The following is a 12,956-nucleotide window of genomic DNA, read 5'->3' on the forward strand; positions in this document are numbered from 1 at the left end:
TCAGGGGTTTTTTAAACTTTGATGAGACTTACAAGAAGGTTACAGAGGCAGAAATATGAGTCAAACATACTGTAGTAGTCCAAAGTAAAATGTTCAGTCAGAGCTGTAGTTAGTGTTGAAAAAGGCAGCCTTAAGAGTTTTGTTCAGTTATCAATAAAAAACATGAATTTTCTATAATTTATGGTTTGGTATAATCAAAACCTGTACAAGGATATTTTAGTTTTTTGTCTTTTTGTAATCATCTATAAATACATTTGTGTACACAGTACATTGTAATGCACATGTAAAAAACTGTTTTGAAATAGTGAGGGGGAGCGTTTTGCATTCACCACTTGTTAAAAAAATGATTTCCTATTGTGAAAGCATTCCATTGTTGCCTGTATTTTCAAGAGTGCAGAGCTAACACAACATGCTTAAAGTGAAGTTAATCTTTAAATGTAAATCTTAAAGAATAAAGATGTAGATTGAAGTTGGAGCCAATCGTTTCCTTCCAATTTCATGGCAAACTCCTACTTTTTGTTACCATTTTTCCAAGCTTTACAGCAGCTGTCTAAAGCTTAGGGAACCATCAAAAAGAGAGAAAAAAAATTATAAACTATGTGAGAAATGTCTTTATGAAGTTGTAGATTTTGATATTACTATAGGTTAGTCTATTTCTTTAATGATGCATGAGGGTTGATGATTCAACTCTGTAAATGATCCAGAAATTTGAGAGAAAAAACAAAACATAGATTTTTCTAAATGAACCTGCCGCAGTGTGAGGTTTACCAATACAAAACACCAACAGGATGAGACAGGAGCAGTCTTTTTCGTAATGGACTGTGTTTTACAATGACCCTGGTTCAATCCAACACACAGTACACAAAGTGCTCTGAGGCAACGAAACAGCTGAATCCCCACTTGAATACCAAAAAGACTTGGCAATAGGTAGACAGTGTGTCAAACTACAAACCATACAGAGATGAAGGACTGAATGTCTCTGGGTGGCTTGGCAGGCTATTTTGCACATGAAGTGTCTGAGCAGTTTTTTGGGGGTGTCCTACAGACAAGTTAAAATGTCCCGTACAAATGTCCTGTGGTTTTCACAATTTATCAACCTGTAAGAGGACAATAATTCCTAAAAATAAGGAATAATGAGGGATGGGCATTTCAAGTAAAAGTACTCTTCCAATTCATTGTTATTTGATTATTCTTTTGACTTTCTGCAACAGGCTCTAACCTCAGCAGCTCTAACCTCAGCAGACACTTTCTAATTTAGGACTGTTACCCATTTCTGCTTTTTGCTTCAAAAGATAATTGCGTCCACACAGTTGGGATGAAGACTTGCAGTGAATTAAATTTAACTCAGCCCAAGTCCTGCAGCTGAAAACAACTTGAATAAAACAAAAGCTTCAGGTACAAAGATGTGTCCTTCTAATTCTGTTAGCCGGGGGTCTTCGTAATCCTTCATTTTCACCAATCCAATGGATCAGTGTGAAGGAGTGCGCACATATTCTGTCAGTAAAAGTGTAGCAGATCGAAAGTGACGTCAAAAAAAAAGCACCCTGTCTGGAAAAGCACTCTGGTGGTTAGGAAACTAACTTGGCATGCTGGCAGGAGAAAATAACATGAGTAAAAGCAGCCACAACTACTGAATACATTTTTCAAATTTGTTCACCTTAATAGGACTTCACATATTTGAAAATCACTGCCCATACCTAATAGATATACATCTAAACATCAAAACACAGGTGTGCCTCTTCCTCACCTCTTTCTAAACACTTCTAAAATTAAACAGCAATCAATATATAAACCACAAGATAGAAATAACTTTTCTATTTTAATTGTACTTTTATTTTTTATTTCTTCAAATCTTATTTTATGTTGTACGTCACATCTATTCACATACTCCGGTTTCCTATCACAGACCAAAAGGATGAATGTTAGGTCCACTGGTAACTCTAAATTGGCCCTAGGTGAGAGTGAGAGTGAGGATGGTTGTTTGTCTTGTTTGTCTCTATGTGTCCCTGTGATGGACTGGAGACCTGTCCAGTGTGTCCCTCGCCTCTCACACAGTGACGAAGTGTGTTAAAACAAAATAAATGGATGGATGGATGGATGGATGGATGGATGGATGGATGGATGGATGGATGGATGGATGGATGGATCCATCTACATCTCCACCAGCCATTGTAGGATTTTCTGATGCAGGAGCTTAATTTTCTTAAATATCTTCACAGACTCTTGAAGATATGCCTGAGGTGGTTTTCAAAGGTTACTGCAGCTGCTGCAGCTCAGCATCTCATTTATGCTCTGCAGCTTATAGATTTTTAATTCAGTTACTTTATTATTTAGAAAAACCCTCATCTTAAAAAACTACTTGCATGTCTCCTGTTCTGGGTTGTTTCTCTCAGTATAAACCTCTCATTCAAATCACAAGCTTTCTTTTTATGAATGCCCAAGTGCATTCCCACTGACAAGTGCAGCTACATGCGGTGAACTGTGATTATGTGAACTGTGTGGCCATAACAGTGAAAAAGTCAAATAGGAAAATAATTTCTCTAAATTAATATGAATTCTCTTGCAAAAGGAACCATTCAATTTTCAGATAAAGGGTTACAACAGCGTCATTAGCATCAATGATGATGGTAATTAAAGTCTGACTACAATATTGTAATTTTATACGGCACTGGCTTTGCATGTTAAGGAGGATTTAATGCAGGTAGAATTTTTATTTTTACTGTAGAAGAGTTTATAATGTAAGAAAACCTAAAAGCAAACCTACATATTTTGAAACACTAAGAATCTACCAATGGCCGCCCATCCTGGTTCTGGTTCTGCTTCTGGTTTTGCTGGAGATTTCATCCTATAAAAGGAAGCCATTTCTTTCCACTGTCACCAAGGTGTCAATCAGGATGGGAGACTGTGATTAAGTGCAGATTTGACGCACTCTGCTGGCTACCTTATATAGATAACCTTTATTAACTGGCTTTTTATGATGTATGTGAATGCTATTGTTCAGTACCCTGAGATAACCTTTGTTGTGACTTGGCGCAACATAACTGAAAAACTGAATTGAACTGTATTAAGAATCGTAACATAATTTAACACTCACCTTTTATTAAATCTAAATTATTTGGAAAAAAAAAAAACATAAATAAAAGAAAAATCACAGAAACAGTTTGAAGTCATTGTGTATGAGATCATTTAGCTCACTGCTGTTTTAATGTAAATCAAACCGGTAATGTGAGAATAGTCTGAAGCTGAAGGCACAATAGTCCAATCAGATTAAATATAATAAATTTGCATTTGACTCAACAGCCTTTTTGTACATTTTTTAGGTCACTGTAACACAATGGCTCATGACTTTCTTTGTTGACATTAATATGATGACAATATGTCTTCATTTTAGTATACTTATGGTTAATGAGACACTATGATTTAGAAAAATGTATCAGTATTTTTTCGTTGTTGTCTTGTGCACAGCAAGAATCCTGAACCTGTTCAACAAAACACTCATTAGACTGTGAACTTTCACAGTTACCACATTAAAATCAAAGATGTTTATCTGTGGCATTGTGTTCATTAATTTGCAGTTGATGTGGTTCTGTTGACATTAAGCCTTCCCTGGAGCCAATTGCAGTCAAGATCATAAGAGTCCGTTCCTCTAAGTCAAGTCACGTAAATAACTTTGACAAAAATGTTTCAATGCAGTGTTTCCCTACGAAACATTGCATGCTGGCCTTTCTGTTGACACTGCTTTGATTGTACTACCCACCATAGCATTCCAACAGACCATGCAAATCCCACATGTCAACAGCACTTCCTGATGGCAGCTGCTTCCCTTGGCAGTAACATGCGCTCAATCAAAACACAAACACTGTCAGGTATGCTTCAAGGAAACCAACAATAGGCTGACATGTAGACCACACCTCAGAAAGTCCTACAACTCAAAAGACCCAAAGGATCCAACATCCTGCTGCCAGACACACAAATTACCCTTGGAATATGTGGTTATGGGAGGAGAACAAACATAATGCTATCCAGTGTTTTTATTTTGGCTAACTGCTACTTGAACTGACTGGAAGGTGTTCCAAAACTAAAAGCACTACAACAAAAATACATACTTTGAAACAGCTAGAGGGATAGAGGGATAACAACCAGTTAGGCAATAAAAGATTATCAAGATAAGACCAAAAGAAGGGCTTTGATTCAACAATAGAACCAGTTTTCAAAGACATCTAAACAGGTGAAACCCTTCGGGGACAATTGGCGGTGAGCACCTCCCATGATGTGTCAGTCTAATAGTAATATTATTAACATGGTTGAGTCTGAAGCTTCACAAAAAGGCACCATAAAGGCACCATTGCTTTTCTGATACAGAAAAGCAAGTCGTTCCCATTTAGATTTTATGATGACAGTGAAAGGTGTAGCATTAAGAGGGCATTAAGTAGATAAACCCTCTTCATGAATAATTGACTGCCTCTCCAGATACAGCTCCTCCACCTATAACCAAGCAAACATCGCCAGTGGAGGGCGAATCGCAGCAAGAACAAAGTCTTTCCAGTGTCAAACATGAAAACTTCATGTTCTGTGGTGTCAGCCGTGGCATTCTGATAATACACTCAGAGCTCCTGATTTACATATTTATCCCAGACTTTCCATATTCATGCAGTTTCACAATGACATGTGAAGGTTTAATTGAGAGTCTTCCAGTGTTCTCAGCTGGACCTCTTTTGTTATAAAAACTGTAATAGTTTTCAAAACTCATTGTGAAGCTGTGGATGATATAATGTGGAAATGGAATATGATTATTTGCCAATCACATATTTAGTAGAGAATGGGAAAATTTAACAAACCTAAGGTTAAAATTGAAATAGTGAATGTAATTCCTGTTCTGCATTGGTCAGTGGCACATTGAACATATTGCATATTTTTAACTTTCAAGTTTCTTCCTTTGCTACATTTTGATTTCTCTCAGGATGTGAAGATGAACAAAGTCAATGCCTGGCCTGTCACCAAGAGGCTATATTGTTGTAATGTGCAGATTGTGGATTGGTTTTCTTGAAATAAACAAGAGCCTACATGATGGCAGCATACAGTGCTTAAAAACCTGTATGTTACATTCATACAGCAGACGTGAGCACAAATAGTTGTAGAAAAACTCACGTCACAGTGCTTTTGTGTCATTTCAGTCGGACGTGCACCACCCATATTTTTAACTCATCACATGCTGCACAAGAGACGCATTATTAAACAGGAGGAGCAGCAGGTTTGTTTCTACAGGCTTCGGTATGACTGAAAAACACAAAATGGTACAATTATTGCAAATGCAAACTTCAGCAACTACTTAAAGCAGATTTGATGCTTCCTGGACGACTTTTTGTAGAGCCAGTCCAGCTGTGTAGTGGTAATGTTTTCTTAGTAGCAATGTCTTATGTTTAGAAAGAGGACCGCAGTGGGTTCAGCCCATCTCAAGCACAGGTATACCCACCAACTATCCAAATGAAGTCACATTTCACCTCCATCATGACTGGTCAAGAGGGTGAGTACAATCCGGCTTTCAAATCCCTGATGGATGGACCTAAGAGTTAAAGGCAGTTACTTGATAGCAAGTCAGGCTAACTGAATAAACATTAAAACAACAACAATCATTTCTAACTAAGCCACCATAATAGTACCTAATAGAGCAGGAAATGTTTAGTCATATTGCTCACTTATTCCCATCCAGTTATGTCTAACCATGACGGCAATGCTCTCAACAATGGGTCAGTGTTGTTTCTCTTTTCGTTTTATGTTTGACCACAAACACAAGTAACAACTGTCCGTATCCAGCATCTACTGTATCTGTGTTGTGCTTTGGAGTAAATAATCCTCAGTCCATCCTGCAGCCCTTGTTTATTAAAGCATTTATTTTGATCTAATTTTAGTGTATGAATGAAAAAAAAGCACTTCTTGACGCTGTGCAGCGAACTACCAGCTTTATTCCATTGGTTTTATTTTCAGCCACAGTTTGGAGCTGTTTATTAGGACTCCCAGTACAGCCAACATAATCAACATGTTCAGCTTCCAACATGTGAAATGGTGAAACTTTGGTTTGATGTAAATCCCTACGAAACGCTTTAAAAAGTAAACATTTCTGTGGGGAGGATATAATGAGGATATTTTCTTTCACAGTTGCATCTTGTTTATTTCCTTTATTGCTTTGCTCATACTGGGTCATCTAAGCATAAAATACATTAAACTATAATGTACCAAATACCTAGTGTGGCTTTATGCCAATATGATGTCGAACTCAGGCTGGATTTAGGTATAAAAACACAGATATAAAAACACAGATGTCAAAAGAATTTAATGAAGGCCACTCATTTTCATTCCCTTCAGGAGGTGTTTTACCTTCTTTATGGTCTGACCACCTGAGTGAAGCTAAGGGAAGTGCTGAAGGGGCTCATAAAGCTGCCAGGCACCTCTTGTCAAGCTGAATTAATCTTCTGTTGGTATTCAGTGTGAGAATGCGTATGTGTGTTTACAATAAACCGAGCCAGACATGGCCATAACTGCCACTTAGTGTGTTTTTTTCAATGTGTGCATCTTCAGTTATGTGTTATGTAAAGCTCACCAACAAACACACCTCTGACTTCCACAGCACATGTGTCTACTTTTATGTTTCTTACATCACATCGCAATGCTATAACACTGACAAGCTACACCACACACAACTTGTGTCGTTATGCGTCAGCGGGATGATGCACTAAACCAGTGGGAACTGTAAATTTTCCCAAAATAAGAAATATAAAGAACTTCAATCCACTTCATCTCCTTCAAGCACATCATAACAAACTATCAGCACAATAAACCATTGTTGATATGGGGTCGCATTTCTACGGATGGTTGGTGCTTTGCTCTGTTGTGCGAAGACACCCTGCTCTGTGATGGCCTTACCTTGTGTCACATGTGAGATCCCATGTGGAAAATTCATGGTCATCAATAGTAGTGACTACCTTCGGGGTTCTTGACCAGATGGTGTGACGTTTGATGGGGACCAGCTCGTGACCGGCATCCCGAGTTGGGTCAAGGCTGCAGCAGGTACCCATTCTTCCGCAGCAGAACAACTCTGTCAAATGTCCAGGAATTTGGCCTTCCATAAACGTTCGTTAACAAGTCTTTACACGTCCTCCTCCTTCTAAAGTCTGACCTGAATACCGTCCTAGTTCTACGTCTTTTAAATACAACCAAACAAAACCAATAAATCGTTCTCTGCCTTCTCCAGCGCTCCTCACATGATGCCCTTCTCTCCAAACTGCCCTGCTAATGTTTTGGTTGCTTGGCCCGGGCAGCTTCACCCTCCTTCTGACTCTGACAGAAGTGTTACTGTCTCACGCCACCAGCCAGACCACAACATTGTATCAACCATCTTGTTGTTTCACTCAGTCGCCGCTTGTATCCGAGACCTTCAATCGCTCCTTTGTATCTGCCCCTTCTTTGCTCAGTACGGAACACAGATTGAGGCCCCGCACTTTCCATTTCCAAGCTTCTCTCGTGGTCGACAGACAACAGTCATGCAGCTCGAGGCGAGGCCCGTGGGTCCCACGCTGGAGTCATACGTGGGCCTGTCATGCAGGGGAAATCAACAAGATGGCTTCAAGTTTCTAAACGTGGGCTCTACATTTCATCCATTCTTCCAAAGATTATATTTAAAACTGTAATGTGCTCTTCTAGCCTGCCAGGGAAAATACTGCAATCTGTTACAGCACTGGTAAAGCTAAAATATTTACAGTAAATTAGATTTTGTCAAGGTTTTTACTCGGAACTACCGAATGAAATGTCCCTAATATCATTTTCTAAACTGATTACGGCAAATACAAAAATGTTTTTTCATAGATACTTTTGCATACACATTCGATATGATTCAGTTTATAGGTAAGCAGTAAAGTTAATAAATGAATGACCAAGCACAGCTTGAAAGAAAGCATATCACCCATTGCTATTTTTAAACCAAGATCGTCTTATATTGAAAAAAGAAAGACTTATTGCCGTTTTAGTCAGATCATGAAAATAACTATGTGCAATCTCATAACATCGCAAAATGCTGTGTCGTTTGTTAGTCACAGAGAATGTGTTGTGAATTACTCTAATTACGCTACTACCAGAACAAAATTTAGCTCAGTAACTGTAAATGTGACATTATAGCCACTTTTGTATTTGCTAAAGTCAATTAGCTGTGGCGGCCATCAGTTGCAGATGTACACGCAATAACTACTTTTTTGAAACTACTTTTTCATTAGGTTTCATTAAAATCCAGCCAGTGGTGTATGATCTATTTTGCTAAAAGATTTACCCCAAGGGTAATGGCAAGAGAATGACTCTCCACACCAAATTGAGTTCTAGCCAGTTTTGTGGTGTGGCAGCCATCTTGAATCGGAATGACTGTCAAACAATTGTAGACGTATCTCTAAAAATTACTTTCTAAGAGTTTTATTAAAATCTGAGCGGAGTTTCATGAGATATTTTTTGTAACAGACAAACGTACACACACGCTCACAAACACAGGTAAAAACATTATCGCCCACTTTTAGCTGGTGGGCAATAAATGGCAACACGGACTGTGCAAATAAAAAGCAAAGAGAGGCTTTTGTTCTATAAAGTGTAAAAATATAAAACAAGTTTTAGTACAGTCAGAGAAGATAAAATGATTTTAGACTGTTTTAAAAAAAAAGTCGGAAACTTGTCATTGTTCTCTTTATATTAGCAGATCACAGTGTTTCTGTGCTCAGAAAATGTACGGGTTTTATGATGTGGCTGACATTTCAATAGATGTGTGGAAAATCTCCCTGTGTCTTGCTGAGTGGGAGTGGAATTTATCTGAAGTACGATTTGTCACAGAAATTTGACTTTAACAAATCTTTGTGAAAGTCATCTGTTTCTGCATAGAGTTTTGCCAAGAAAACATTTAAATTTGTTCACAACAACACCATTTTTGGAGTATGTTTAATTTTACTGAGACTGTAGGAATCCTAATCATTTTCTGATTAATGTTTTGACGGCAGGTGGTTAAAATTGAAGGCCTAGCATTTATTGAATGAATATATATCACCCACCAACTTTCATGCCACAGTTCCAGACTATATTATGTTGAGAAATGATGGAGTTGTAATTTGGTCAAACCTTAAAAATAACGTTATATGCAATTTATGCAATGTCATGCTCAGAGTATGTACTGTAAATGATTCTCAGCTACTACCACATCAATTGTAGGTCAATATCAGTACAGATGTATGAGTTATAGTCATTTTTGTGTTGGCTAATGTTGATATGGCGGCCATCTTTAATTGAATTGACTCTCAAAATTATTCAGTTGTAGATGTTCATCCAACGATTACTTTGTGAAAGTTTCAATAAAATCTCTCCAGCTGTTCATGGGATATTTTGCTAACAGAAAAACAGGGTTGACTCTAACAGTTAATGCTTAAGTTTAAAGTAAACGTCTCAAGCAATGAGTAGCACTTGGATTATGTGTTGTAAATGACTCTCAGCTACTACCACATCAGATTTCCGCATGACATCTGTGAAATTGACTGTGTTATAGCCATTTTTGTGTTTTCTAAGTTCAGTTGGCCGTGGCAGCCATCTTCAATAAGGTTGAAACCAAAAAGTAATTAGTTGTAGAGGTACATTAAATTATTTCCTGAAAGTTTCATCAAAATCCATCCAGTGGTTCATGAGATTTTTTGCTAACAGACAGAAAGAGTTGACTCCAAATAGTTAATTGGTCAATATGTGTAAAACTAACTGAGTTATAGTTATTTTTGTGTTTTTTTGTTTGTTTAAGGTCAGTTGTGGCAGCCATTTTAAATCAGTGTGACTCCAAAAGTTAAATAGGTAAATCTGTCTAGTGGTTCATGGCATATTTTGCTAGCAAACAGACAGACACATGAACACACACAGGCATAAACATAATCCTCCCCCTTCGTCCTTTTTGACGGCAGGCAATAAAAGCAAACATGTAAGTAGCATCAAAGAAGTGTTACTTGCAGTATGTTCAGTTTAATTTTTCCCAAAAGAGCATTATGTTAGACTACATATCAGCCTCACAGATCAGCGTTGTGCTCTGATCCTCTGTGAGTGTCTGCGGATTAATACTACAGCCTCGAGAAGAAGTTAAATATCCAAGAGATACATTTTCAGCTTATCCTCTAAGACAGAGATGAACACACATACGGTATGAATGTGGTGCACTGAAATGGCCTGAGAGTAATACTTGTGTCTGTAACAGAGGAAAGAAGAAAAGGTAGGGATCACAGGAGGGAGAGAGCATCCAAAAATAATGCATCAGTTGGAAGAGAATCAGCAGAGAGCATCAATGAGTGATGAAATATCAGCTACACAGAGGAGCACTGTCAGGACAAATACTCTTTGATGCATTTAATGTCACTACATGTGTGCAGTAGATCATCACAACACCACACCACCTACAGTCCTCATCTCAGAAATAGCGCCTACTTAATGGGGAAATGAATCACGGTCAAGAATAAAAGTCAATGACACAACCTTCCACAATGAGACCAAAACTAACCGACGAAGCAGCAGCTCAATAATTACCTCGTCTGCACAATACAGATTGATCCAACGGGACAAAACAGGCGTATATGACTTTGACACAAGGAAAGGAAGAGGAATAATGAATAATAATAAAAGCATAACGATGATTCTGTCTGAGGTGCGACTTCAGGAAGGAGCAGGACACATGAGGACTGTGTAATCGAGCATTAAAATTCCCTTGTTCAACTAACTCCTGTCTTTACAGTCCTGTAGTAGCATGTGCTCCACGAGGCTTAGTCTACTTCTGAATGTATCAGTTTTAGATTATAGTTTTTGTGTTCATGCTGTTCAAAGCCTTCTGTAACTACAGAGTAGAGAAACCTTACCATTTACAGCCTTGATACCAGAAATAAACTGCCATAAGAAGCCTTGCACCTGTTGTTTCTGAATTACTGGCCTAAAGCTTACACCTAAATGATGTGGAAAGACTCAAATCAAAAACAAACTAAAGCAGGCAGAGCTTTCCGTACTAACAAAATGGGAAAACAACTTTTCATGTTTTGGAAATATTGTCAAAGTTGGAATACCAGATTATTTGCTTTCCTGCAAAATTGGATGAGGGGACCAACAAAATACAACAGCTGTGTCTAAGGCTTCGTTCACACTGCAGGCCAAAGTGGTCCAAATCAGATTTATGTTTTTGTCCCTGAATGTTACAAATCTGATTTTTTTTTCCAATTCAGACCCAGGTCGCCTTTCTATGTGGCACTAAAATGGATACATATTTGATGTGTTTCAAAGCAACCTCAGTCTGAATGGTCATGTCGCATTTCATCCGAAGTTTACGTCACTGAAGCGGGGGTGTGCGGATCGATCCAAATATTAATGTTATCGATCTTAACATTTCAGTTTATTTATCTGTAAAAGGTACAATAGATAATAATGAACATATATGATAAATGGAAATATGTAAGATTATAGTCTTAGCTCATTTCCATCTTCAGCCCATTGCCAGGCCAAGGCCAGCCACATAAAACAGCACAGTTCAGTACAACAATAAGAAGAATAACAACAGGAGAGGATTAAAAGCATCACAGCAAGCTGGTGACATTGAGCGTCATGGTATTAATACTTGAGTTTGTTTCTCTCCTCTACTTTCAGCACATCCATCCTGTTCCAGAAGTGGATGTCTGCGTCGGAGTAGGCAAATTCGAAAGATCAAATGTAAATATTAGATGAAACAAGCATGGCAGGTAATAATTTAGTCGGCTCCGATTGCACAGCTTCAGAGCTTGTACGCACAGGCTGACGTGTAGCATCCATATGTACTTTCATAAACACGGCGTGCTGTGTCTGATGTCAAGTCTTCTTCTGTGCATGCGAGTTGCTTCAGTGCCGTGGTCTGTTCACACAGGAGACTGATGGCGGTCGCATTTAAATTATAATGTGAGCAACCACACAAATCTGGGTCGCTGGGCATCCAGGGGTCACAACCAACAGGCATTTCATATATTAATTCTGATATAAAATAAAACAAAATGTGAAACTGATGGCATTGTAAAGGTTTAAATATTAGTGTTCGAATGGGCCGCTATAATATTTTGAAGACTGGTGCCATTTTAAGACAGCACCAATCTGCTTTGGACCCACTTCCAAGTAAATTGCTGCAATCTTAAAACAGATCCAATCTGCACAGTTTTATATTGGTTCATAGGAAAGCTTTTACTTAAATGTTTATACTACTGTCAGTCGCACACTACACAGTTATCTTGGCAGAGATTCTGACCTTACCAGCACCAACTAAAAGCTGTACAGCAAACCACTGCTGCGGTCCCAATCTGCCGTTACGACCACACGCTTTTCAGCCCTGTTTTTTACTTGGTGGGTACTGACTCCCTTGCTCTTTACTTTGCTGCCACATCTTCACTTATAACTTGACCTCCGGAACGGACAGCTAATGATGCTTTCAAAGAGGATGCAGTGTGTGCTGCCCGAGTAGGGGGCAGAGCAAGCGAAATGGGTCCACAAACACAAATCATGCCTAAATTTGGGTGCTGGCTGCTAGAACACAGAAAGGATATTGAGGAAGTAGCTCGTTTCTCCAGCTGCAGACTTGAATGCAGGATGTCAGATGAAAGCCATGGCATTTCTTTTTGCTGATGAGGAGGAGGAGGAGGAGGAAGAGAGAAACAGCAGTTTAACTTGAGTGGGTTTAAACAATTTAGGCTCATTCAGGACCTCCTCCAGGACTATTTCAAACTGAGTAAGGATCAATTTGGAGGCCTGTTGGCTTGTTATGGAGAGTCACACTAAGATGCTCAAAAATAAAACCAACTCAGTATTTAGTGCACACAAACTTACACACTACAATATGTTGGTGTGTACTTTTGTCTCTTATTCAACAGGGTATTGACACAGAGTGCTCTGTAAGCGTGAAA

At 38.6% G+C, this 12,956-nt stretch overlaps 1 protein-coding gene across 8 annotated transcripts in view; it reads right to left on the bottom strand.

Moving 5' to 3' along the window:
• Positions 1 to 12,956, bottom strand: part of LOC108245729 (pleckstrin homology domain-containing family A member 7) — a 165,729-nt gene that overhangs the window by 134,144 nt on the left and 18,629 nt on the right. The window contains exon 1 of one of the 8 annotated variants that reach the window (XM_017432860.3): positions 6,922 to 7,270. The exons of the other annotated variants lie outside the window; for them this stretch is intronic. Coding sequence (XP_017288349.1) covers positions 6,922 to 7,124 — 203 coding nt within the window. The 5' untranslated portion in view covers positions 7,125 to 7,270. Of the gene's footprint in view, positions 1 to 6,921; positions 7,271 to 12,956 lie in introns of those variants that run through there. 8 annotated transcript variants of the gene reach the window in all.

The sequence above is a fragment of the Kryptolebias marmoratus genome, linkage group LG11 (assembly GCF_001649575.2).
Source record: "Kryptolebias marmoratus isolate JLee-2015 linkage group LG11, ASM164957v2, whole genome shotgun sequence".
NCBI lineage: Eukaryota > Metazoa > Chordata > Actinopteri > Cyprinodontiformes > Rivulidae > Kryptolebias > Kryptolebias marmoratus.